At 51.7% G+C, this 26,640-nt stretch overlaps 2 protein-coding genes across 2 annotated transcripts; both read left to right on the plus strand.

The window, feature by feature from the left end:
- On the plus strand, positions 16,992-20,779 carry GJB5 (gap junction protein beta 5). Its single transcript, XM_005653381.3, has 2 exons — positions 16,992-17,153; positions 19,617-20,779. The coding sequence occupies exon 2, from the start codon at positions 19,641-19,643 to the stop codon at positions 20,460-20,462; it is 822 nt and encodes a 273-aa protein (XP_005653438.2). The 5' UTR covers positions 16,992-17,153; positions 19,617-19,640; the 3' UTR covers positions 20,463-20,779.
- On the plus strand, positions 22,272-25,709 carry GJB4 (gap junction protein beta 4). The gene is made up of 2 exons (XM_021095861.1): positions 22,272-22,647; positions 24,591-25,709. The coding sequence occupies exon 2, from the start codon at positions 24,678-24,680 to the stop codon at positions 25,476-25,478; it is 801 nt and encodes a 266-aa protein (XP_020951520.1). The 5' UTR covers positions 22,272-22,647; positions 24,591-24,677; the 3' UTR covers positions 25,479-25,709.

Genomic DNA, 26,640 nt, shown 5'->3' on the forward strand with positions numbered 1-26,640 from the left:
GCATAGGACTGGGGTCAACTCTAGATCAGGGCCAAGCCCAAAGGAATCCTCTGGGCTTCCCCACATCTTCCCTGATGTCTGGCAACAGGGCCTTTGGGGCACAGGGACATGAGTAAACAGACTGCAGGTGCAATAGGGCCAGCTGCCCTTCTGAGCCCAGGCCTGGTCAGAGATTTCACCTGGTGCCAAGGTCGACATCTCACCTTGTGCTCCAGGAGGGGGCCCTGGCCCCTGATCCTGATCTTCAGCCCTGACACCCTCCTGTTAAGCCAGTACATGTAGGATTAGGGGCTGTTTACCTCCTATCTGGGCCAGACCAGCATCCTGAACCCTCAGCCACCATGGCAGTGGCGGGCCCCTTCTGGGGTCTGGCACCATCCTCACCACGCTCAGCCCAGCTGCTCCCCAAGATGCCTGGCTGGTTCCTCACCAACCCTGGCCTTCTCCCACCTGGACTATGACCACGGCTTCCTGGTCACAGCTTCCATCATCCTTGCTCCTGTGGCCAGAGTGACCTCTCTAAAAACACAAACCGGCTAATGTTGTTTTACTGCTTCAAAACATTTCAGTGGACTTTGCATCACCATACAGGGTAAAGTCCAAGCTCCTCAGTAAAACTCAGGCAAGTGCTGCACCCCCACCCCACACCCCCTCTGCTCTCATCTTTTTTTGTTGTTGTTGTTGTTGCTATTTCTTGGGCCGCTCCCGCGGCATATGGAGGTTCCCAGGCTAGGGGTTGAATCGGAGCTGTAGCCACCGGCCTACACCAGAGCCACAGCAACGCGGGATCCAAGCCGCGTCTGCAACCTACACCACAGCTCATGGCAACGCCGGATCGTTAACCCACTGAGCAAGGGAAGGGATCGAACCCGCAACCTCATGGTTCCTAGTCGGATTCGTTAACCACTGCGCCACGACGGGAACTCCCTGCTCTCATCTTTCAGAGAGACTTGTAGGAGAAAGGACACAGGAGAAGGTTGGGGGAAAAGTGAGAGAAGCATTCAGAGGCAGAAGCACAAGCTGAGACACCTTAAACCACTGGCCTGAGAGCCCCTCCACCCACCCAGTCCAGCTGGAGTCCACAGCAGAAAAGGGCCCTTCTGCTGACTCTGACGGCCAAGGCTGCAAAACTGGGAGTTCAGCCAAGCCTGGGCCTCTGCTGCCACCCAGAGACTGAATACAGCAGCACAGGCAGGTGAGCCCGTCTCAGAGATACAGAGGGGAGCCCCTCTCCCCATGACTTCTCAATGGTGAGCAAGGTCTGGTCAAAGATGGGGCACAAGCAAGGGCCTCAGTCAGAGGTGACAGTATCAGGATCCAGCTTAAAGGGTCCTAAATGCACTTCTATTATGCATCTGCCATAATGCTTTGTGATTTGCCTGTTCCTGCATCTAATTCCCTCCTAGACGCTATACTCTCAGCTCACAAAATAAGCCCCTGCCCTCTGGTTAGGCAGCTTCCCCAGCCTCTGACGCTCTTTTCTTCCAAACCCCTGGGTCCTGGGGAACTATCTCAGGACAACAAAGCCAATATAGCTTAGCCTCTCCACATCTGCCCCCTCCACCACCCACCTGAAGTGGTTCCTGCCTCTCCCACCACCACGTTTGTTCTATCACTTGCTCATTCACCAGATACTCACTGAGAGCCTCCTGGGTACCTGGTTCTACACGAGACCCTCGGGTGACAGCAGTGGGCAGACAGAAAAGTCCCCCTCTCATGGAGCTTGCCATGACAAATGAGGAAGGTAATTTCAGGTTGTGATACACTGAGTGTTATGTCAGAGAGCACCAAGGCTGGCAATGAGGTGAGAAACTGTCGGTCAGGGGAGCCCTCTCTGAAGCCAGGTGTAATGGTTTTAACAGAGATCCACAGGGAGTTCCTATTTTGGCGCAACAGAAATGAATCCGACTAGTATCCATGAGGATGCAGGTTCGATCCCTAGACTCACTCAGTGGGTTAAGGATCCAGTGTTGCCCTGAGCTGTGGTGTAGGTGGCAGACATGGCTCGGATCCCACGTTGTTGTGGCTGTGGTGTAGGCCAGCAGCTGTAGCTCCAATCCAACCCCTAGCCTGGGAACTTCCATATGCCAGGGGTACAGCCCTAAAAAGCAAAAAATAAATAAATAAACAGATAAACAAATACATAAAATATGTCCACACATTCTATAAAATATGTCCACTGCCTTCAAAAAGGGGAATCTAATTTCCCTCCCCATAAGCCCTTAGTTGCAGACTGTACTCAGTGACTCATTTCTAATGAAAGGAATGTGGCAGAAGTAATGATGTGTTGTGTTGACCATGTGTGGTTTCCAAGATAGGACATAAAAGGCTTGGTGATTCCTCCTCTCTCTCTCCACTCTAGGGGAAGCCTGCTACCATATTGTGAAGATGTTCAAGGAGCCCCGTGGAGAAGCCCAGATAGCTGGGAACTGAGGCCTCCTGCCAACCAGCCATGTGAGGGCACCATCTTGGAAGTGGATCCTCCACACTCAGTCAAGCCTTTGGATGCCCGCAGCCACTGCCAGCATCCTCACTGCAGCCACATGAGAGACTCTGAGCCAACACTACTTGGCTGAGCCACTCTGGGCCAATGTGTCCACTAGACACAGCAGGCACAGTGCCCAGAGCCCCCAAAATCATTAGGACCCATGAACAATTGTTTTAATTTCCATTCATGTTAGGAGAAAGAAAGACATTTTAGGTCAAAGAAAATGTTTGAATGCAAAACATCAATGCATCTGTCTTTATACAACACAATCATAAAATGTAATTTTCAATATTCTTTTAAGAAGAAAGGGGCCAACAAAGACAAAAGTCATAATATAATGGTGAAGCTGCTCTTGAATTCCTGACCACAGATACTTTGAGAAAATAAACATTTGTGGAGGTTTTTTCTTTTTTTTTCCTTTTCCTATAGTTTTGTGTCTTTTCCAGGTTTCCTTGCGTTATTGATTTTGTTGCTATTGCTTTTCTTTTTATGACCACACCTGTGGCAATGTGGAAGTCCCCAGGCTAGGAGTCAGACTGGAGTTGCAGCTGCCGGCCTAACCCACAGCCACAGCGACACCGGATTCGAGCCATATCTGCAAGCTACCCCGCAGTTTGCAGCAATACCTAGATCCCTAACCCACTGAGGGAGGCCAGGGATTGAATCTTCATGGACACTAATGACAGGTTCTTAACCTGCTGAGCCACAACAGAACTCCTCCTTTTTTTTTTTTTTTTTTTTTTTTTTTGCCACACCTGTAGCATGTGGAAATTCCCCAGGCCAGTAATCAAACTGATGCTTCGAGAACAGCCTGAGCCACTGCGGTGACAACACTGGATCCTTAAACCTCTTTGCTGCAAGGAAACTCCTAAATATTTGCTTTTTTTTTTTTTTTTTTTTTTTTGGTCTTTTTAGGGCCACACCCTTAGAATATGGAGGTTCCCAGGCTAGAAGTCAAATCAGAACTATAGCCCTTGGCCTACACCACAGCCACAGCAACGTGGGATCTGAGCCACGTCTGCAATCTACACCACAGTTCACGGCAACACCAGATCCTTAACCCTAGGAGTGAGGCCAGGGATCGAACTCCCATCCTCATGGATACCAGCCAGATGTGTTTCCACTGAGCCATGATGGGAACTCCAAATATTTGCTATTTTAAGCTACTAAGTTTTGGGAGTAATTTGTTACATGGCAAGAGGGCACTAATATACTGGCCTCATGAGGATTTGAGGGCAGAGCACTGAAGACGGGGGAAGAGCAAGTGCAAAGGCCCTGGGGTAGATGTAATCTTGGCTTGTTCAAAATGAACATAAAAATACTTATATAACCCCTTTCAGTCTCAGTTTCCTCATCTGTAAAATGGGGATGATGATCTTTATAGGTCCCCATTAGGCTGAGGTTGAATGAAGAGTCTCTGGCACAAAGTAAGCACTCTGTGTTCACTATTATTATTTAGCCTCCTGGCTTCTCTTCCTCCTCCCATGTCCTGCCTGTACCCAATAAGAGGAAGGCCTGGGCCATCCTCTTGCCGTACCCCTGATCTCCAACAGCACATCCAGCAGCTGGGAATCCAGGGAGACTGGGACTCTGAGCTGGAAAAAAAAAGTTATTCCAAAGATAGAGATGAGAGGGATTCAAGTTTTGCAGCTCTCGCCTGAAATCAGTGCCTTCTTTCCCATCGCCCACTTGCTAACTTACCCAGATCCAGTGAGAGTCTCCTATAATCCTAGAAAATTCCTGATTCTCAGACAAAGATCGTACTTGCCACAAAAAGCCCACGGTATGTCCACACATCCACCTATGCTCTGCCAAAGCAAGGAGATGCCCTCTTCCACCACTGGGACCGTGTAAAGGCCAAAGCAGGGCCACGGCCCAAAGTCTCAGCCACAGGGGTGGTGTGAGAGTCAAAATTGCTTACACACACACACACTCCTGTGCCCAGAAGCCTGGACTCTTGCTTTGCTTAGAATGAGTCCTTCACAGGGGGTCATTAGGAAGGGAGTTCCTGCTATGGCTCAGTAGGTTACCAAACAAACTAGTATCCATCCCTGACCTGGCTAAGTTAAGGATCCGGTGTTGCCGTGAGCTGTGGTATAGGTCACGGACAGCTTGGATCCTGCATGGCCGAGGCTGTGGCAAAGGCCAGAAGTGCAGCTCTGATTCAGCCCCTAGCCTCAGAACTTCCAGATGCCACAGGTATGGCTCTAAAAACCAAAACAGAACAAAACAAAACAGGTAGGAGGGAAAACGCTGGTCAACACTCCGTGGACCGCCTGGGCACAGCAGACGTGTCCACCACTGCTCACCCCGCTCACTGCCCCTGCCAAATAGACACATCATATTCTATAATGGGAACAACAAAAATCCTCAGTACTGGGGGGGCTTCCTCCCTGCCAGGCACTGAGAACCTGATATGCATTCAGTTCTCACAGCAACCAAACTTGAGGAGGGAACTACTGTTGGAATGGTGAATTGAGGGCACAGAAATGGGAAGTAACTTGCCCAGAGTCACACAGGAGTCAAAGCCAAGATTAAAGTCATACAAGGGGGTCCCTCCATGGCGCAGCAGAAACGTATTCGACTAGGAACCATGAGGTTGCAGGTTCGATCCCTGGCTTCACTCAGTGGGTTAAGGATCTGGTGCCGCCATGAGCTATGGTGCAGGTCGCAGACGCGACTCAGATCTTGCATTGCTGTGGCTGTGATGTAGGCCGGCAGCTGTAGCTCTGATTCAACCCCTGGCCTGGGAACCTCCATATGCTCTATATGTGGGGCAGCTTAGAAGGCTGCTGGCACATAAGAGGTATGACTTAAACCGTGGAGGTTGTCAGGATATTTCTGAGGCTTTTTCCCCCCACCCCCACCCTTTTGGTGAAGTGAATCCTGTGAGCACAGTGTAGACTTACTTAGTCTGGGGCCCCGGTGACACTCGCCAGTGGGGCCCTAGTGGGTTGCACTGGCCTGACGGGGGTACCCTGGGCACATGTGCCCTATCCAAGTGAGAATGTTGCTGTGGGACCCCTGGGTCAACTTTCTGCACCCCAGCTCCCCTCTGGGCCCCTGACCTCTGCCCAGCCTTTATCAGCCCCCTCCCCTGCCCCCACCAGCAGTGGGAATCTGCTCTGCTATCTTTCTAGAATAAACTTACTTGGAGATAATGTAAAAACCACAAATGTAGCTCAGAGAGTTCCCGTATATGCCTCACCCAGCTTCCCTTCCTGGTAAGCTTTTGCATCACCTGGTTACATTTATCAAAACCAAGAGATTAAGAGTCAGACAATTCTGTAAACCAAACTCCCGATGCATTCAAACGCCAACTTCTTTTCTGCTCCGTGTTTCAATGTGCTGAGCGTTCTGGGCTTGCCTGTCCCCCGCCCAGTCCTGCCCTCAAGGAGCTCACAGCCTGAGGCTGGGCGGGAGATCAGATACAGAAAAAATGAGACAATTACCCTAAGAGAGGAAGCACGCCTGGCCCTTAATTCCAGTGGGGGAGGGTCCCAACCTGAGCTGAGCTTTGAAGGACAAGCAGAGTTTGCTCCCTTTTCCCTTTTCCTCCTTCACCACCTGTAGAAGCCAATGCTCTTCCCCAGGTACCGGCCCAGGGGTTCCTGCAGGCCCCTTTCCCAGTGACTTCCCACAGAAGACAAGAGGCCAAACCACAGCGTGAGTGAAGACCAGACAGACCAGCTAAAGCCCAGCTTCAGCGCTGTGTGACGCGGAGCAGGTAACTTAACCTCTCTGGGCTTTGCTTGCCTTCCTCTTCCCTTCCCTCTCTCTCTCCACCTCTCCATCAGACCCTGCACCCCGGGCTCTTTCTGTCAGACACAGTGTCTTCCTAGTTCTGTTCATCTCCCCTCAGCCTCTCCCAGCCTCCGCCCTCCTCTACCCCACCCCCCATCTCAAAGCCCCTGGAGTCCCATTAATTTTGAGAGGCTGTCTGTAAGGACGGCCGCCCGACCCAGTCCTGGGGCTCAGAGAGCTGTGTAATTATCCACTTGGCGCCAAGGCGAAGCGATAACCAGTTCTCCCTCCCTCCTTCCCTGCCTGCCTCTCGTTCATCCATTTCGCTGTGACCTCCTCAGGGAAGCCGATTGTGGAGAGACCTGCTGGTGAGGAGGGGCGGGCTTCGCCCTACCTTGCAGAGGTCAGGGAAAGGGAGAGAGGGCAGTCCTGCCACCCCCTCCATACTCAACGGCCCCGACACCCTCGCCCTCAGTCTGGGCCCACTGCCGATCCTGGACGTCTCAGCTGAGCCCTTACCCGTGTTCCAGCCTTGTTCGGCCAACTCAACCCCCACATCTCCCCATGTACATCCCACTGGCCCTTAAACCCCCAAACCTGGACGCCCCACCTCCCCTACCTGATCTGCGTCCCCCGTCCCTGCCCTCCTCCTCCTGAAGTCCCAAAGCACCAGCCACCCAGCTCTCACCCTGAACCTACTCCTCTCTTTCTTCCTTTCTTTTTTCAGGGCCCCACCCGCAGCATAGGGAGGGTCCCAGCCTAGGGGTCAAATCAGAGCTACAGCTGCTGGCCTATGCCACAGCCACGCCAGTTCCGAGCCGCATCTGTGACCTACACCACAGCTCACAGCAACGCTGTGTCCTTAACCCACTAAGAGAGGCCTGAGTCCTCGTAGGTACTAGTCAGATTCGTTTCCGCTGAGCCACATTGGGAACTCTTTTCTTTTCTTTTTCTTTTCTTTTTAGGGCCGCACCTGCAGGTTATGGAAGTCCCCAGGTTGGGGATCAAATCGGATCTACAGCTGCCAATCTACACCACAGCCACAGCAACACCAGACCCAAACCGCATCTGTGACTTACACCACAGCTCACGGCAACACCGGATCCTTAACCCACTGATAAGGCCAAGGATCTAACCTGCATCTTCATGGATCCTAGTCAGGTTCTTAACCTGCTGGGCCACATCAGGAACTCCTCACAAGCACCCATTTCTGTTTATGGCTGACCACCAGGACCAGATTCCATGTCCTAAAGGTCACCTGGGAGCAGACCCCTTGGTCCAGAGAGCCTGGGGTCATTTCCAAACAGCAATGTCCAGGTCTGATTCTATCATCATCCCCTTCACTCTCCCTGCACCCATGGCACCCCTTCTTCCCAATCCCTGCTCCCAAACCTTTCTACCTCCTCCTCCCTACCTGTAGCCGCACATTCCCTGGAGTTTGACAGGAGAATGGACTTTGGAGTCATTAAGAACTGAGCCTCCATCCTAGCTTCATCATTTCCTAATGTGTGACCTGGAGCAGGTCGCTTCACCACTGACCCTAGGTTTGATTGTGTGTAATGTGGGGCTAAGGGTACCCACTTTGCAGGGTTGTTGGGAACATGAGTTGAAAAAACAGAGAATTGGAGCTCCTGTCGTGGTGCAGCGAAACGAATCCGACTAGGAACCCTGAGGTTGCAGGTTCGATCCCTGGCCTTGCTCAGTGGGTTAAGGATCTGGCGTTGCCGTGAGCTCTGGTTGCAAACGTGGGCTCAGATCTGGCATTGCTGTGGCTGTGGTGTAGGTCAGTAGCTACAGCTCAAATTCAACCCCTAGCCTGAGAACCTCCATATGCCACGGGTGCGGCCCTAAAATGACAAAAAGACAAAAAAAAGAAAAAGTCCAGAATTACCTTCTCAAGTGACTGCCAGGCCAGGCAATTCCCATACATGACTAAAGAGGTCTGGTGCGGTCATTGCAAGCTGGAGAGCAGATGCTCCATTAGAAGGGGACAGCTTGGAGTTCCCGTTGTGGCTTAGCAATAACAAACCCACCTAGCATCCATGAGGATGCAGGTTCAGTCCCTGGCCCCCAATCAGTGGGTTAATGATCCGGCATTGCTGTGAGCTGTGGTGTAGGTCAAAGTCATGGCTCAGATACCAAGTTGCTGTGGCTGTGGTGTAGGCCAGCGACTATAGCTCCAATTCGACCCCTACCCTGGGAACCTCCAAATGCCATGGGTGTGGCCCTTAAAAAAAAAAGAAGAAGAAGGTGGCAGCTGTTTATCACTTTTTTTTTTTTTTTTTTTTTTTTTTTTTGGTCTTTCTAGGGCTGCACTCTGCAGGGAGTATGGACCCCGTATTGCTAGAATTTCCAATTTTTCTTTTCTTTTTTTTATGGCCACACCCACAGCATATGGATGTTCCCGGGCCAGGGATCAAACCCACGCCTCCCCAGCAACCTGAGCTGCTGCAGTCTGATTTTTGCCGCACTGCGCCGTGGTGGGAACTCTAAGAATTTCCAATTTTTCAAGAGCAGCCCCCAACTGTGTTTTCATGTAGAATCTCCAGATTAGTCTATGCTGGCAATTAATTGAAATGTTTCCTCAAGCTCCACGAAAGCCAAATGAAACATTTGCCTCCAGGTCGCCGGTCTGTACTCTCTCATGTATGCAAGGCGCTGGACCCAGTGCACACTCATAACGAGAGTCAATAAACGTTAATTCCCTTCTCTGCCCTGCCTATTGATTCTCTCAAAAGGAAAAATAAAGTCACTCTCAGATATCCCTCCCATTCCACTCTCTTCATCATCATCTTCTACGTCGCCTTCAGGGGCCAGGCCCTGTCCATCCACCCAAGATGCCTCCCCTCCCTGGCTCCCCACCAGCCTTCTGGGTAGAAAAGAGCTGTTAGCTTGGGTCCAACACCTCAAAGCTCTGGCCCTTTCATTGTCTCACTTATATTTTTTTTTTTTCTTGCTATATAGGACCGAACCTGCAGCACCTGGAGGTTCCCAGGCTAGGGGTCTAATCGGGGCTGTAGCCACCGGTCTACACCAGAGCCACAGCAACGCAGGATCCGAGCCACATCTGCAACCTACACCACAGCTCACCACAGATCCTTAACCCACTGAGCAAGGCCAGGGATAGAACCTGCATCCTCATGAATGCTAGTCAGATTCGTTAACTGCTGAGCCACGACCAGAACTCCCATCTTTCTAACCACCTATAAAGTAGTTATTATTGACCCCAACAGAAAAACAAGGGAAATGGGGTCCAGGGGGTGTAAGTCCATCCACAGATACTTAGTCAAACACCTACTATGCACCAGGCTCTGTTAAATGGCAAACCCAAATCACACAAGGTGTTCTTGATTGCAAATGACAGAAGCCTAACTTAAATAGTCCGGGGCAAAGGGGTGTTGGGGAAACAATACTGGGTTCCAAAAAAAGCCTCTATGCAATAATCTATGTGGGGAAAGAATCTGAAAGAGAATGGACGTGTATACATGTAAAACTGAATCTCTGTTGTACAGCAGAAATTCACAACCTTGTAAAGCAACTACACTTCAATAAAACTTTTTTAAAATGAAAAAAAAAAAAAACAAGATAAATGCAGCCAGGGATGCCAATGCCTTCTAGGCACTCATTTGCTCCTCTCTTGTTTCTGCTTCCTTCTCTGTCCCAGCATCACCATCTCATCCAGCAGAGCAGCGGGTTCAGAGCCTTGCTTCTCACAGTGTTTATCATCAGACACTGTCCCTGCCCATGTTTGAGAGTCCCAGGAAAAGCCCATTAGTAGATCGGCTTGGGTTACGTTGTCACATTGGGCTGATCAACTGCGCAAGGTAAGTGTGACTGATGAGCTCAGTTTGGGGCCAGTCTCCCCCTCGGGCCAATCAACAGTCGCCAGGAGAGCAAGCTTGGGAGGTAATGCGGCTGGTTAGGGTAAGGACGGGAGACCTGCCCAGGAAGGGAGGCTGATGCTTGTTCAACAGAGATGTCTTGGTTTGGGTCCTCCCCCAAGCCCAGCCTGAGACTCAGATTCGCATGCAAGCTGGTTTTTTGGAAGGTGATCCCCAGAATGATGGGTCTGGAAATGGGACATGAGGTGGAGGTGGGAAGGAAGCCAGTGAAGGGTCTGCAGCTGAGTGCATTACCTCCATGGGCACCAGAGCGCCATCCTGCTGGGCACCTTTGGGAAAGACGAAGGCATGGCCCTCACTGTTATCCCAACCCAAGGGTGAGGGGGCTGAAGGAGTCCTACCCTAACCTCCCTCAGTCACAGGTGGAGGGCTGCCCCCAGCAAGGGGTCAGTTCCCTGGCACTTTCAGCCTGCCCTGTACATGGGCAGAGAGGCCCCAGAAGCCCAGAGAGCCCCAGCAGAGTGGCAGGTGCTGGCCCCTGGATGCTGGGTCTGCTTCCTGTGAATCATGATGCTTTACATAGGCCCCGGCAACCACCACAGTGGAACAGGCCAAGATGGGAGGTGGGTTCTGATGGCACCTGCTACCCGTACTGAATGCTTGCTGGAACAAAGTTTAAAACCCAGGTCTGTCTGACCGTTTGCAATAAACCGTGTGGTCCCCACACTAGACCATGACTGAGCAGAGGTACTGAGCATTCTGGGGAGAGCCCAATGGGCAGTCCCTGGCCCTGGAATGCCAGCAGTGGGAAATGTGGTGGCCAGTGACCCAAGTGGCAAGAACTAGATATCCAGGCCTCTCAGTCCTCCGCAAAGGAGCCCCCCCGCCCCCGAGGGAACGGAGACAGCAGACCACCCCTCCCAGACCCCAGGGCACTCAGTGATCTCAGCCATCAGTTCAGTCTCCCTGTGGACCTGGCTGGAAGGATGGGGAGGCCCAAAACACTGGGCCCCCAGTCTCAGACAGTAGGTCTCACTGCTGCCATGACTCAATCTGCCCAGAGCCTCAGAAATAGCAGAGAAACCCAAGCGACAAGGCCAACTCCAGCCCCCTTGGGAGCAAGGGTAGGACCAGCGGGGTGGGTCTCGAGGCCTTAGGGGAGAGCATGGCTATGTCCCCACCTGGGGCCCCAGGAAAAGGAAACAAAAATGTTCACCCAAACCAAACAGAGAGCAAAATAAAGAAATGGGGCGGTGGCGGGGGGGCGGGTAGAGTTCCCCCTGTGGCTCAGCAGTAATGAATCCTGCTGGTGATCTTGAGGACGCAATCCCTGACCTTGCTCAGTGAGTTAAGGATCCGGTGTTGCCATGAAATGCGGGGTAGGTCGAAGACGTGGCTCAGAGCCTACGCTGCTGTTTCGGTGGCATAGGCTGGCAGCTGCAGCTCCAATTCAACCCCTAGCCTGGGAACCTCCATATCCCGCAGGTGCAGCCCTAAAAAAAGCAAAACAAAACAAAAAGGTCCAATCTGCACTTTTCCCCTGACTGCCCTGGCTTCTCTCACTCTGCAGAAATCCCTCTGGCAAAAGTCACCAGGCACCTGGCTGGCCTCTCTGCTGCTGGGTTTCCAGTTTTCCACCCTCCCCTACGCACCCCCATTTCTGTCCCTGACTGTGCTTTCGCCTCCAAAAGCAACTCTTTTTCACCTGCTTCCTGAAACTCCCCAGAGCTCTGCCTGGACCCTCTTCTCACTCCGCTCACTCTCCCAAGGCCACCTCATCCACTCCAGTGGCTCCCACCACCAGCTCAGGGCTGAGGACACCCAAAGCACATCTCCAGCTGTTGCTGCCAGCTGCTGTGGACAGTCCACGTGGCTGCCCTTCACACCCTAGAACACTGAACCCACGAACTCCAAACATGTGGGAAGATCCTCCCCATCACCTTCCCTACGCAACCTGCTTTGTTCCTGCATCCCTGCTTCCATTAGTAGACCCACCACCTGCCAAATCACAAAACTAGCAGAGCCTGGGGGCCAGCCCGGGTCTTCCTCTTACCGCCTCCCTTGCACCCAGTCAGACCCCAAACACCGCCAGTAGTACATGCCAACTATTTCCCAGACCCTTCCCTCTGCCTCATCTCTCTTGGCGAAATCACTGCAATAACTTTTTTACTGGCTTCACACACCTCTTCTCTCAAACAGAGGGAGTTTTCTGAGCAGGCAGTCAGTCCTCACTCTTCCCAGATGCTGTGTGTGTGTGAGTTTGTCTAGTCACTAAAATTTATTTGTTCAACCCCAAAATCAATGCCCGCGGTGCTTTCACCGTCATCTGTGAACAGGTGCAGAACAGAGAAGCATTTGAATCACCAGACATGCGCGTTTCCAGCTAAGGTTGGACACAGGGATGCTTTGCCTTATTGTTTCAGCTGATACTGTATATAAATGTCCTGTTTGAGGTCGATTTATTGCCACTTTTTCGCATTTTCGCACTTGGGGAAGGTGATTCCACTGTTTAAACTGGGCCCCAAGCATAGCGCTGAAGTGCTGTCTGGTGTTCCCAGGGGCAGTGATGTTGTGAAGGGTCTTAGGGAGAAAATACCTGTGGTAGGTGAGCTTTGTTCAGGTACAAGTGATAGGGCTTTGGCTGTGATTTCAGTGTTAATGATTCAATGCTATATATTAAGTCAAGTGTCTTTGTTTTATTTTTTTTTTGAAGTTTATTAGCTTTTATTAAACAACGTATTTAACTTCTCAGACGGCAAAGGCAAAGCTGGATAACAAGTCATTAGTCAGGAAATATTAATAATATGAATTAACTACTATTGTATAGTGCTCAGTATATTTGAAACTGTCTTTACTTCATTTAAATGTTTCTTATACTTAGTGAATCTTATTACATTTATAGGTGTACAACAATCATCACAACCAAATTTTACAGCATGTCCATCCCAAACCCTCAGTGCATCCCCACACCCCCCAACCTGTCTCATTTGGAAACCATAAGTTTTGCAAAGTCTATGAGTCAGTATCTGTTCTGCAAAGAAGTTCATTGTGTCCTTTTTTTAGATTCCACATGTAAGTGATGTTGGTGTCTCATTGTCTGACTGACTTCACTTGGCATGATAATTTCGAGGTCCATCCATGTTGTTATAAATGCCGTTATTTCATTCCTTTTAATGGCTGAGTAATATTCCACTGTGTATATGTACCACATCTTCTTTATCCACTCCTCTGCCAATGGATATTTAGGTTGTTTCCATGTTTTGGCTATTGTACGTAGTGCTGCAGTGAACATTGGAGTACACGTGTCTTTTCAAGTCATGGATTTCTCTGGATAGATGCCCAGGAGTGGGACTGCTAAATCACATGGTAGTTCTATGCTTAGTTTTCTGAGGAATCTTCATACTGTTTTCCGCAGTGGTTGCACCAATTTACATTCCCACCAACAGTATAATAGGGTTCCTTTTTCTCCACACCCTCTCCAGCACTTACTGTTTGTAGCCTTTTTTTTTTTTTTTTTTTTTTTTTTTTTTTTTTTTTGTCTTTTGTCTTTAGAGGCCCATACCCATGGCATAAGAAGGTTCCCAGGCTAGGGGTCAAATCAGAGCTAAAACTGCGGGCCTAGGCCACAGCCACAGCAACACCAGATACAAGCCACATCTGCAACCTACAGCACAGCTCACAGCAACGCCGGATCCTTAACCCACTGAGCGAGGCCAGGGATTGAACCTACAACCTCACAGTTCCTAATTAGATTTGTTTTCGCTGGGCCACGACGGGAACTCCATTGTTTGTAGATTTTTTGATGATGGCCATTCTGGCGGGTGTAAGGTGGTACCTCATAGTGGTTTTGACTTGCATTTCTCTAATAATGAGTGATGTTGAGCATCTTTTCATGTGTTTTTTGGTGATCTGTATGTCTTTGGAGAATTGTCTGTTTTAGATCTTCCACCCATTTTTTGATGGGGTTGTTTGTTTTTTTGGTTTGGAGCTGTAGGAGGTGTTTATAAATTTTGGAGATTAATTCCTTGTCAGTTGATTCATCTGCAAAGATTTTCTCCCACTCTGTGGGTTGTCTTTTCATTTTGTTTAGGGTTTCCTTTACTGTGCAGAAACTTTTAAGTTTAATTAAGTCTTATTTGTTTATTTTTGTTTTTACTGTCATTACTCTAAGAGGTGGATCTGGGAAGATATTGCTGTCGTTTATGTCAGAGAGTGTTTGGCGTATGTTTTCTTCTAAGGGTTTTATGGTGTCTGGTCTTATATCTATGTCTTTAATCCATTTTGAGTTCATTTTTGTGTATGGTGTTAGGGAGTGTTCTAATTTCATTCTTTTACATGTGGCTGTCCAGTTTTCCCAGCACCACTTATTGAATGGGCTGTCCTTTCTCCACTGTATATTCTTGCCTCCTTTGTCATAGCTAAGTTGGCTGTAGGTGCGTGGGTTTAATTCTGGGCTTTCTATCCTGTTCCACTCATCTATATTCCTGTCTTTATGCCAGTGCCATACGGTTTTGATGACTGTTGCTTTGTAGTATAGTCTGAAGGCAGGGAGCCTGATTCTTCCAGCTCCATTTTTCTTTTTCAGTATGTCTTTGGCTATTCTGGGTCTTTTGTGCTTCCAAACAAACTTTAAAATATTTTGTTCAAGTTCTGTGAAAAATGTCCTTGGTAATTTGATAGGGATTGCATTGCATCTGTAGATTGCCTGGGTAGCATAGTCATTTTGATAATATTGACTCTTCCAATCCAAGAGCATGGTATGTCTTTCCATCTGTTTGTGTCATCTTTGATTTCTTTCATCAGCATCTTATAGTTTTCAAGAGTACAGGTCTTTTGTCTCTTTAGGTAGGTTTACTCCTAGGTATTTTATTCTTTTGGATGCAATGGTAAATGGGATTGCTTCCCTAATATCTCTTTCTGATCTTTCATTGTTGGTATATAGAAATGCTGTCGATTTCTGTCTAATTAATTTTGTATCCTGCGACTTTACCAAATTCATGGATGAGCTCTAACATTTTTCTGGTAGCGTCTTTAGGATTCTCTAGGTATAGTATCATGTCATCTGCCAATAGTGATAGTTTTACTTCTTCCTTTCCAATTTGGATTCCTTTTATCTCTTTTACTTCTCTGCTGTGGCTAGGACTTCCAAAACCATGTTGAATAGTAGTGGTGAGAGTGGACATCCCTGCTCTCAGTGGGAATTCTTTCAACTTTTCACCATTGAGAATGATGTTAGCTCTGGGTTTGTCATATATGGCCTTTATTATGTTGAGGTAGGCTCCCTCTATGCCCACTTTCTGGAGGGTTTTTATCAGAAACGGGTGTTGGATTTTGTCAAAGGCTTTTTCCACGTCTATTGAGAGGATCATATGGTTTTTGTTCTTCAGTTGTTCATCAGTGAAATTAGCCTATAATTTTCTTTTTTTGTGGTATCTTTATCTGGTTTTGGTATCAGGGTGATTTAGCCTCATAGAATGAGTTTGGGAGTGTCCCCCACTCTGCAATTTTTTGAAATAGTTTCAGAAGGATAGGTGTTAGATCTTCTCTAAAGATCTGATAGAATTCTCCTGCGAAGCTATCTGGTCCTGGACTTTTGTTTGTTGGAAGTTTTTTAATCACAGTTTCAATTTCAGTACTTGTGATTGGTCCATTCATCTTTTCTATTTCATTTGGTTTAGTGTTGGAAGATTATACTTTTCTAAGAATTTGTCCATTTATTCTAGGTTTTCCATTTTATTGGCATATAGTTGCATGTAGTAGTCTCTTATGATCCTTTGTAGTTCTGTGATATCTGTTGTTACTTCTCCAAGTCAGGTGTCTTTAAAGATAAACATACATCAGACAAGATTGTGTATTGATCAGCTGATGAAAAGGAAGCAGCCAGGCAGGGGTTGAGGCGGGGCTTGGTGTGCGTGTTTTGGGGAGAGGTGGGCTATGGATTCAAGAGCAAGGGTAGCTTTCCCTGCAGCCCCGGTACTCTCTGATGGAACTAGATTTGGCAGTGATGGGATGCAGGGAAAGGGGCATGCTGGACACCAAAACCAGTTCCATTTGCCATTATAAGAGGCTTCACAGTTGGTACTGGACTTACCAGCTAATAATTAAAACCAAGTTGGTGAATTCCTGGAGGTCGGGGGCTGATGCCCATTATATCTTGCTCACAAGCCCGTAAAAATGACCACTGGTGGGGATTTATATGTTCATTGAGCATGCAGGTCCCACGTGGAACAAGTTCAATTAAATCAACCATCCCAATACAGTATGAGGATGACCTGGAAGCTCAGGGCTGCAGAAGCCCCCAGATGGAGCCCCAAGCCACCTGGGACTGCGCAGTCAGGGAAAGCTTCTTGGAGGAGGAATCCAGGCGAGAAGAAAGATGAGGGATGGGAGTTCCCATCGTGGCTCAGCGGTTAAAGAACCCGACTAGTATCCATGACAGCGTGGGTTCAATTCCTGGCCTCACTCAGTGGGTTAAGGATCCAGCATTGCCGTGGGCTGTAGTATAGGTCACAGACTCCGATCAGATCTGGTGTTGCTGTAGCTGTGGTGTAGACAGATGGGCTGCAGCTCAAATTTAACCTTTAGCCTGGAAATTTCCATATGCCATGGGTGTGGCCCTAAAAAGACAAAAAAAGAAAAAAGAAAGAAAGAAAGAAAGATGAGGGAAGGGTACCAAGGTAGGGCAATGGATGAGGCAAAAGTATGTGGGCTAGAGACAAAAGAAAAGCAGAGGATCAGAGTGGACCTAGGGTTGCCCCCAGGAGGATGTCAGGATTCTGGGCCCAGCACCCCAGGAGAAGGGAACCCCTTGGTTTCCTGGGCCTCATCAGAGGCAGTCAGGGAGGCTGCGACCCAGCCAATGGCAGTGCTGGGCACAGCTCCTCCTCCTCCTCCTCCTGGACTGTCGGCACACCCAGGCTGCCTGCCTGCTGAAATCAATAGGCTCTGTCTTAGCAACAGGCTTCCCCAAAGCCTGGACACCAGGCTCTCGTTCTGACATGAGTTTCGGCTGCTTGCTGAGTTCCATGGCCGGCTGCCGGAAGCCGGTACCCAGAAAGCCCTGAGGAGTAGCCACTCAGGTAAGGCCATCTGGGTCCAGATGTGTCCTGCCCCTTGGCACACCTGGAAGAGGGAGATTTCTCTGGTGGCAAGTCGGGGATGTGGCCTGGGCACGTCTGCCATCCTGGATCCCCATGGTTTGAAGGGCTCCTGCCTCCTGCTGCTCTAGTGTTTCCCCCCTCCTCTTCCCAGCTGCGCAGAGGTGGAAGCCGGGGACTGAGTGGGAGGGGGGCTCACAGAGGGGTCTGGATCAGAGCAGGTAGAGCAGGGCTGCCCAGACCTGCAAAACCCCACCCTGCCCCACCCCAGGTTGGGCTGGGCCGAAAACCCCCAGGCTACAGCCTCCTTGGGTGTTCCCTGAGAAGCTGCCAGAAGTTCCACCCAACTTAGGCAGGACTGAGCAAAGACAAGAGGATGATTCAGAGCAGGGGCTCAGCATTCATGCGGTAGGTGGTGTAGACAGGACCCTGGAGAGACATGGTAGGGAGCAGAGTCACCCCCAGCCCCCCCTCACTGGGGATCAACCTGGCGGAGGAGAGAGTGGCTACAGATCAGGTGGGCAGGCAGCTTCCCACACCTAAGGGAAAGGGCCCAGGCCCAGAGGGTGAGCTCTGGAGCCAGGCTGCCTAGGTTCAAATCCCAGCTCTGCCATTTACCAGCTGTGTAACTGTGAGCAAAATAATTAACCTCTCTGTGCTCCACTTTCCTCATCCGTAAACTGGGAGTAAAACAGACATCCTTTGATACAGTCACTGTACTGATTCATGCAAAGGGCTCAGAACAGTGCTGGCACTGCATAAACACCCAGTCAGTGCTGGCCTTTCTCACTACCCTGCCCTTCTGACGCAGATCATGCAGGGGGTCTGGGCAGCACGGTGACCTTTGGCCTGGACCCGCACTGGGAAGGGCAGCAGGAACCCCTAAAAACAAGAGGCTGTGCAGACAGGCTCCCTGAGTTTCTGGAAGCCCAGGAGGGAACATGGGTCTCAGTGGACCCCCCGACCCCCACCTCCACCACCCAGGACCCAGGCAGAGGAATTCCAAGAGTGGGCTCCCTCACCCTGAACAGTAGCCACATGCCTTAACTGGAGGTAAATCCGATTCCTGTGTATTCATCACGCCAAATTCACTAGCAGAATTGCCCAGAGCAGCAGTTCCCATTTTGGTGTCTTGACAAGACTGCTCCACAAGATGACAAAACAGGGTTCCGGGGTCAAAGGAGTTTGCACAATGCTGTGTATTCTATCTGCCTTTTGGAGATTCATAGTGTGAATTTACTAGCATGATCAAGTAAAAGGACCTCTTTAACGTTTCAACTTTTTTGGTCTTTTTACAGCCGTCCCCTCAGCATATGGAGGTTCCCAGGCTAGGGGTTGAATCAAGGCCAAAGCCACTAGCCTTACACCACAGCTACCAGCAACACCAGATCCAAGCCTCATACAAGACCTCAGCAATGCTGGATCTTTAACCCATGGACCAAGGCCAGGGACCAAACTCGCATCCTCATGGATAGAGGTCGGGTTCTTAATCTGCTGAGACACAACAGGAACCCTGGGACCTATTTAACTTTGTCAAACACAGTGCTTGCCTACCTTTTTTGGCAGGGGTGGGGGGGGTGCGCCCATGGCTTATGGAGGTTCCCAGGCTGGGGGTCGAATCAGAGCCATAGCCGCCCACCTATGCCACAGCCACAGCAACACCAGATCTTTAACCTACTGAGCAAGGCCAGGGATCGAACCTGCAACCTCATGGTTCCTAGTCAGATTCCTTAACCACTGAGCCACGACGGGAACTCCCTGGAATGCCAGTTTGGGAAGCACATGAATACCAGGATACTCTCTAAAGCCTCTTGTGTGAAGAGAATCATCGCTCCTTTCCTTTTGTTTCACCTGGGCTGCCACTGGCCTTGCTTCAAGTGAGTAGCACCTGGGCAGAACACTGCTTGTGTATTTATGGAGGGTTAGAGCAGATGGAGTTTGGGGGCAAGGTTCCAACCTCCTCTCTAGCCCCATCCCCCAAGGCCAGTCAAAGGCAAAGAGCGGCTTTTCCTTGAGGGGAGACTTAGGGGAGAGAGCACCACTCTGAAAGAGAAGAAGCCCTCCCCAGGCTCAGCCCCTTGGGGAGGAGGGCCGGGGGTGGGAGAGTGGGCGAAGGCAGGATGACCCAGATGCTGAAGCCTTCACTCTGCAAGACCATGGGACCACAGCCGCAGGCCCTGGGAGGAACAGGTGACTCCCCAGACCTGCCTTCGCCCACTTCTCTGGTTAAAAGTTGGGTCCTGGGCTTAATTACAACCCTGCACCTAATGGTTGTATAACCCTGCATGACCCCTCTAAACATCAGTTCCCTTCTGAACAAGGGGCGCAAGAATAGGATCTAGCTCCACTGTGGCTGTGAGGCTCAAACACGATGATGCGATTCTATAAAGCTGAGTGTGGGGGGTCCTATAGACCTGGGAGATGACTTTTACCCTCTCCCCGCAGTAGCCGCTGACTCCCAGGGCCACCATGAACTGGGGGGTCTTCGAGGGGCTCCTGAGCGGAGTGAACAAGTACTCCACGGCCTTCGGGCGCGTCTGGCTGTCCCTGGTCTTCATCTTCCGCTTGCTGGTGTACCTGGTGACCGCCGAGCGCGTGTGGAGCGATGACCACAAGGACTTCAGCTGCGACACCCGCCAGCCGGGCTGCCCCAATGTCTGCTACGACGAGTTCTTCCCCGTGTCCCACGTGCGCCTCTGGGCCCTGCAGCTCATCCTGGTCACGTGCCCCTCGCTGCTCGTGGTCATGCACGTGGCCTACCGCGAGGCCCGGGAGAAGAAGCACCGAGAGAGAGCCGGGAAGGACGGCGGGCGCCTCTACCTGGACCCCGGCAAGAAGCGCGGTGGGCTCTGGTGGACATACGTCTGCAGCCTGGTGTTCAAGGCGGGCGTGGATGCTGCCTTCCTCTACGTGTTCCACCTGTTCTACCCCAAGTACACCCTCCCTCGGGTGGTCAAGTGCCACGCGGCTCCGTGTCCCAACACGGTGGACTGCTTCATCTCCAAGCCCGCAGAGAAGAACATTTTCACTCTCTTCATGGTGATCACGGCCGTCATTTGCATCCTGCTCAACCTGGTGGAGCTGGCCTACCTGGTGAGCAAGAGGTGCCGGGAGTGCCTGGCGGAGAGGAAAGCCCGGGCCAAGGGGGTGGGCCACCGCCTGGACTGGACCACCTCTTCCACCAAACAGGACGACCTCCTCTTGGGCGATCTCATCTTTCTGGGCTCCGATGTTCCTCCTCCTCTCTTACCAGACCATCCTCGAGACCATGTGGAGAAAACCACGCTATGAGGGGCTCGGGGTCAAGCCTGGGTTAGAAGGACCTGGCAGGGAAGGTGCAGCCCTGGGGGCAGGCAAGAGCGAGGGTCGAGTGGCCTGGAGGCAGGTCCCGATTCCCAGTTCCTGCCACCTGCCCCAGCTCTGTGGCCTTGGACAAGTTACCCCCTCGCAACTGAACTTCAGTTTCCTTTCGTGTGCCAGAGATGGTGAGGCCCACGTCACAGGGGCGTCGCTGTGCAGGGGATGGGGGTGTTGATACAAGAGCAGATATGCAAGTGCCTTCAGTGTGGGGGGGGCAAGGTCAAGGCTTAATAAAAGTCATACAATAATCCAAGTTGCCCTTTTTTTATATAATTATTTTATTTTATTTTATTTTATTTATTTTTGTCTTTTCTAGGACTGCACCCACGGCATATGGAGGTTCCCAGGCTAGGGGTCGAATTGGAACTGTAGCCACCGGCCCATGCCAGAGCCACAGCAACATGGGATCTGAGCCACATCTGCGACCTACACCACAGCTCACGGCAACGCTGGATCCTTAACCCACTGAGCAAGGCCAGGGATGGAACCCACAACCTCATGGTTCCTAGTCGGATTCGTTAACCACTGAGCCACGACAGGAACTCCCCAAGGTACCCTTTAATTCTTCGACTTTTGCAATCCTTATCAGGTCATTGATTTAACCTCTCTGCCCCTGCAAAGGGCTGCACTTGATCTAGCCAGGTAAGAGGCCAGGAAAGGGTCCCTCGGCACTTCTGGGGGGTCATGCTCCCTGCTCATGCTCAAGTCTGTCCTTTATCCCCAGCTGCAGTTTCAGGCCTGTGGGCTGTATGCAAAGAGAATGGAGCTTAGTTACGTGGGGAGCCTGGCATCACAGGGGAAAGTCCATGGACTTTTGAGTCATAACTTGTACTTGAACCCAAGTCCATTATGATGCTGGGAAAGTGACACGGCTCCTCTCTAAAATGGGTTAATAATATGAAGCCCTTGGGGTTGTTGTGAGGCTGGATGAGCTCACGGCTGTGGTAGGGGGTAGCTGGCTCTAAAGGCCACCTAAGCCTTAATCACAGGTATTAGGAAATGCTCTATAAATGCTTGTGGGAAATGAGGCACAGGAGCCCCTCCCTGGCTGCCCATTAACCTTCACTGTCCAGCCACCCCTGGGGCACAGGCCCATGGCCTCTCTGCAGCTCCCAGTGGGTGACCCTCCAATTTCCCCAGAGACCCAGGCCCTTAGAGGAGGGACAGGGAGGCTGAGCCTGGCCCCGTGCCAACCAAATTATTTCATGCTGCAACCTGCATTCCTTGTCTCCACTAAGGCAGTGAGGCCCTTATCCAGAAGAACTGGGCCCTCCCACCTCCTACACAACTCACCCGCAGCCCAAACCCTAGTCCGGAGAAATGTCCCCACCAGGGTGGGATACAATCCTGGGCCAAGTCAAGATTGCCCCTTCCTGGAGTTCCCTTCACATCTCAGCGGGTTAAGAACCCAACTATCCATGAGGTTGCGGGTTCGATCCCTGGCCTCGCTCAGTGGGTTAAGGATCAGGCGTTGCCGTGAGCTGTGGTGTAGGTCACAGACGCAGCTCAGATTCCCGCATTGCTGTGGCTGTGGTGTAGGCCAGGAGCTGTAGCTCCAATTCAATCCCTAACCTGGGAACTTCTATATCCGCAGGTGCAGCCTAAAAAGAAAAAAAAAAAAAAAAAAAAAAAAAAAAAGATTGCCCCCTTCCATAGATGCCAGCTGCTGAGGGCCTCAGAACCAGGCTTTCAGAGAATAGGACAGGAGAGAGGCCTGGGGACAGAGGGGGACTCAGGGAGGTGGGTTAAGGCACTGGGAAGGGGATTGGGCTTTTTAGTGCCAACCTGGTTCCAAGCATGAGGACAAAAGGCTCCTGCCCCCACTCGCTGCAGTTTCACCCATATACCTGCTGGCAGGGGGAGTGAGACCCTGGCTGAGCTGCAGGGAAGGCATGGGCCAGGGGAGAAGAATCATAGGTGTTTGCTCTGAACATGTGCCCAGGAAGTCCACCCACCCACCTGCCTGCCCACCTGGTTACTCTTGCTTGGCTCATTGGCTTGGAAAGCTCCACCCAGCAGGGGAGTAAAGAACAAAAGCTGCCTCCAGGAGGCCTTCGGACAGACGGGCAAACAGACCAGCCCGGGGACAGGAGAGTGGCTGCTAGACCCAGGAAAGGTGAGGACCAAGTCGGGCAGGAGACCGGGCTGGGAGGCAGACACCAGACCGGCCAAGGATCCCCAGGCAACCTCGGGCTGTGGGCCGGGCTTCAGGGAGAAGCAGAGCAGACAGAAGATCTCAGGAGAAACCTCAGGGAAGACCCAAGGAGGGGAAGGGATGTCCCGCCAGCCCAAAAGGAGGACAGAAAACTGGAGAAGAAATAAGGAAGAGCAGGGGTCGGGGAAGTGGGGTTTCCATTGGGTTTAGCAATCGTCTGTCTATTGTGTGTTTACTGGGCTAGGCTCCGTGCTGAGTCCTGGGGAATCAGAGATGAATGAAATATAGATGCTGCCCTCCAGGAACTGACAGTCTGGTGTGGAAAACCCTTAAACGTACTATTTAAGTACCATGACGCATTCTGCCAGGAAAGATGGAGGAGGCTCCTCGGAAAGTATCCCAGAGGCACAAGGGCTGGAAATGTTGGGATCCCAGTCAAGGGCAGGGGAGGGGCCGGGGCCAGAATGGAACGAGACAGCACTGCAGATAAGAGGCGATGAAGCAGGAGAAACAATGGCTGCTTTGGGCAACAAACGGCCTGAGCAGGTGGAGAAAGGAGGTGTCACTGAAAGAAAAGGAAGATGGGAGGGGATGGGCACTGTGCCAGAATCCTGCCTGTGTCCCTCCCCCAATCCCTCCCCTGGGCTAGAATGCTTGGAATTCCAGGACAGTCAGCCCTCAGGCCCAGCACCCAATCAGGGGGTGGCAGGGTGATACCAAGCCCCCGTGGTTCCAAAGAATCTGTTTCATTTGGAAGGGAATGTCAGGGCAGGGGACAACTGGAAGCTGAAGAGAAAAATGAGGATGGAAGAGTTCCCGTCGTGGCGCAGTCGTTAATGAATCCGACTAGGAACCATGAGGTTGCCGGTTCGATCCCTGGCCTCGCTCAGTGGGTTAAGGATTCGGCGTTGCCGTGAGCTGTGGTGTGGGTTGCAGATGCAGCTCGGATTCCCGCGTTGCTGTGGCTCTGGCCTAGGCCGGTAGCTGCAGCTCCTATTGGACCCCTGGCCTGGGATCCTCCATATGCCAAAGGAAGCAGCCCTAGAAAAGGCAAAAAAGACCAAAAAAAAAAAACAAAAAAAGTGAGGATGGAGGTTACTCCAGGATGTGCTCACAAGCCATGAGGCCTGGCTCATGCTCAACAAAAGTTGGAGTAAGTTGAAGTATAAAGATACACATCCCTGGGGGTTCCCATTGTGGCTCAGAAGGTTACAAACCCTACTAGTATCCATGAGAATGCAGGTTCGATCCCTGGCCTCGCTCATTAGGTTAAGGATCTCGCATTTCTGTGAGGTATGGTGTAGGTTGCAGATGTGACTCGGATCCCATCTCGTTTCTGTGGCTGTGGTATAGGCCAGCAGCTGAAGCTTTGATTCCATGCCTAGCCTGGCCACTTCCATATGCCACAGAGTGTGTCCTTTTAAAAAAAAAATACACGTCCCCCTCCTGCCTGGTCCAGCCCTGGCAGCCAATGGGAGAGCAGATCATCCAACCCACACTTCACTTTCTTGAGCAGTTGTGTGACCTGCACAGCCAAAGGTTGGGATCAATGAGGATGTAGGGCACATCCATACAGGATGTTACCCTTCACATTTATCTATTACTTTTAGAGAATAAAATATGCCCTGACTTTGGAACTGGAAGACAGACGTTCAAGACCAGCTCTGCCACTTGCAGCCGTGGGTCTTGGGTGGTGCAAATGGCAGAGCTGGTCTTGAACGTCTGTCTTCCAGTTCCAAAATCATGGCATATTTTATTTCTCTGGGCCTTAGCTGACTCCCCTGTGAATCGGGGATGATGGCGATCCCTACCCAACCAAGTCATCACCAAGCGGGGACCTGATGACATGGTGGCTGTGGAGTGGTTTTGCCAATCACACCTTTAATGAAGATACCCATTTCCAGGTCCTTCCAGGCCCTGTGGCCCCCAGGCCCCAAGCGGGTGCACACAGACCCCGATCATCCACGCCGGGAACCCAGGCCGCCGTCAGCATGAACTGGGCCTTCCTGCAGGGCATCCTGAGCGGGGTGAACAAGTACTCCACGGCGCTCGGCCGCATCTGGCTGTCGGTGGTCTTCCTCTTCCGCGTGCTGGTGTACGTTGTGGCCGCCGAGGAGGTGTGGGATGACGAGCAGAAGGACTTCATCTGCAACACCAAGCAGCCCGGCTGCCCCAATGTCTGCTACGACGAGTTCTTCCCCGTGTCCCACGTGCGCCTCTGGGCCCTGCAGCTCATCCTGGTCACGTGCCCCTCGCTGCTCGTGGTCATGCACGTGGCCTATCGCCAGGAGCGGGAGCGCAAGCACCGCCTGAAGCATGGGCCCGACGCCCGGTCCCTGTATGACAACCCCAACAAGAAGCGAGGTGGCCTCTGGTGGACGTACTTGCTGAGTCTCATCTTCAAGGCGGCCGTCGACGCCGGCTTCCTCTACATCTTCCATAGGCTCTACCGGAACTATGACATGCCCCGCGTGGTGTCCTGCTCCGAGGAGCCCTGCCCACACACTGTGGACTGCTACATCTCCAGGCCCACAGAGAAGAAGGTTTTCACCTGCTTCATGGTGGCCACGGCCGTGATCTGCATCCTGCTCAACCTCAGTGAGGTCACCTACCTGGTGGGCAAGAGGTGCCTGGAGAGCCTCGGCCCCAGGCACCAGCGGTCTCGCCACCAGGCTCACCTGCCCGAGACGTGCCCACCATATGCCCTCTCCCAGGAGGAGCACCCCCAAGACGGGAACTCTGCCTTCATGAAGGCCAAAACTACTGCGGTGGCTGCAGGTGGGTATCCATAACCAGTGAGGTCGGCAGTTGAGACCACCAGAGCCTCTGCCTGCTGCCTAAGGCCATGGGAGGGCAGTGACATCTTTTCTTCAGCAGGGCAGGTGAGGAAGGTGGGTGTGGCGCTCAGGGACCCCACCCAGAGGCCAATGCTGGGAAGCAGTTCTGTCCCCAGGTCCTGGCTGGCAGGGATTTTGTATATGGCTATAGGGTAGGTCAAACCCTTAATAAATATGATTTTCACAGTATTTTGCAGATGGGGAGACGCGGTCATGAGTGATGGGTAGGAAAGCAGGGCATGTTACAATGGACCTTGGAGAGGAAGCCAAAACCATTCAGGGTGGGTCCATCTGGCCCTGGAGCCCCAGATCAAGGTTTACCCATCACACACACACACTCACACACCACACACAGAGTGTGCCCTCAGGCCATGCTGGGAAGTCCAAAGGCTGATGTAGGGGTCTCTGGACTCTGCAACCAGCTGGTCAAAGCAGGAGGGGAGAGACCCCCCGGAGACCCTGTGCCCAGCATGAGTCGGTTCTCAGGGAGTGTCACACGGGTGAGCGCATGTCGCTCCCCATTCTGGCCCCGCCCCACCCAGCATAGGTTCCTGGGGCTGAGTCCCCTCCGAGGGTAGGAGGGGAAGGCCTGATGCTAGTGGGACGGCACTGAGAGCAGGTCCCCAGTGGGGAGCCTGCCAGCCTGTCTCAGAGGCCCATCCCCACAGGCCAGGGACCTACTGACAGCAGCCAAGCGACAGGGTCCCTCATGGGTCCTCCAGGCTGAGAAACGTCCCTTCTCTTTCCTGGATACACAAGCCCTCATGTTGCCCCACTACTCAGACCCTGACAACCCCCAAAACCATACCTCCAGCCTGGACCTGCCCCGAGTTCCAGAGCCCACACCAACAGCCCACAGGACGACCCCCTGGGAAGCTCCCACGCATCTCCCACTCAGCAACCAATGGTGATATCCCTCCCCAAACCTGCCCTTCTCGAGGGTCACCAACCCCCATGAGTAACACCGCCATCCACCCAGCTGCCCATGCCCACCCCTGATTATGGAACAAGATCAAAGAGCCACCCCATCTTGGGTCAGAGTCTCAGGAAGCAGAGAATGTGTGTGCATGTGAAGGAAGGAACAAGGGAAGCAAGACAGAGAGGGGCCGAGCTGAGC

The sequence above is a fragment of the Sus scrofa genome, chromosome 6, assembly GCF_000003025.6.
Source record: "Sus scrofa isolate TJ Tabasco breed Duroc chromosome 6, Sscrofa11.1, whole genome shotgun sequence".
NCBI lineage: Eukaryota > Metazoa > Chordata > Mammalia > Artiodactyla > Suidae > Sus > Sus scrofa.

Excerpts from the sequence above, each read along its gene's own strand:
- GJB5 (XM_005653381.3), top strand. The coding sequence starts at position 19,641 with ATGAACTGGGGGGTCTTCGAGGGGCTCCTGAGCGGAGTGAACAAGTAC.
- GJB4 (XM_021095861.1), top strand. The coding sequence starts at position 24,678 with ATGAACTGGGCCTTCCTGCAGGGCATCCTGAGCGGGGTGAACAAGTAC.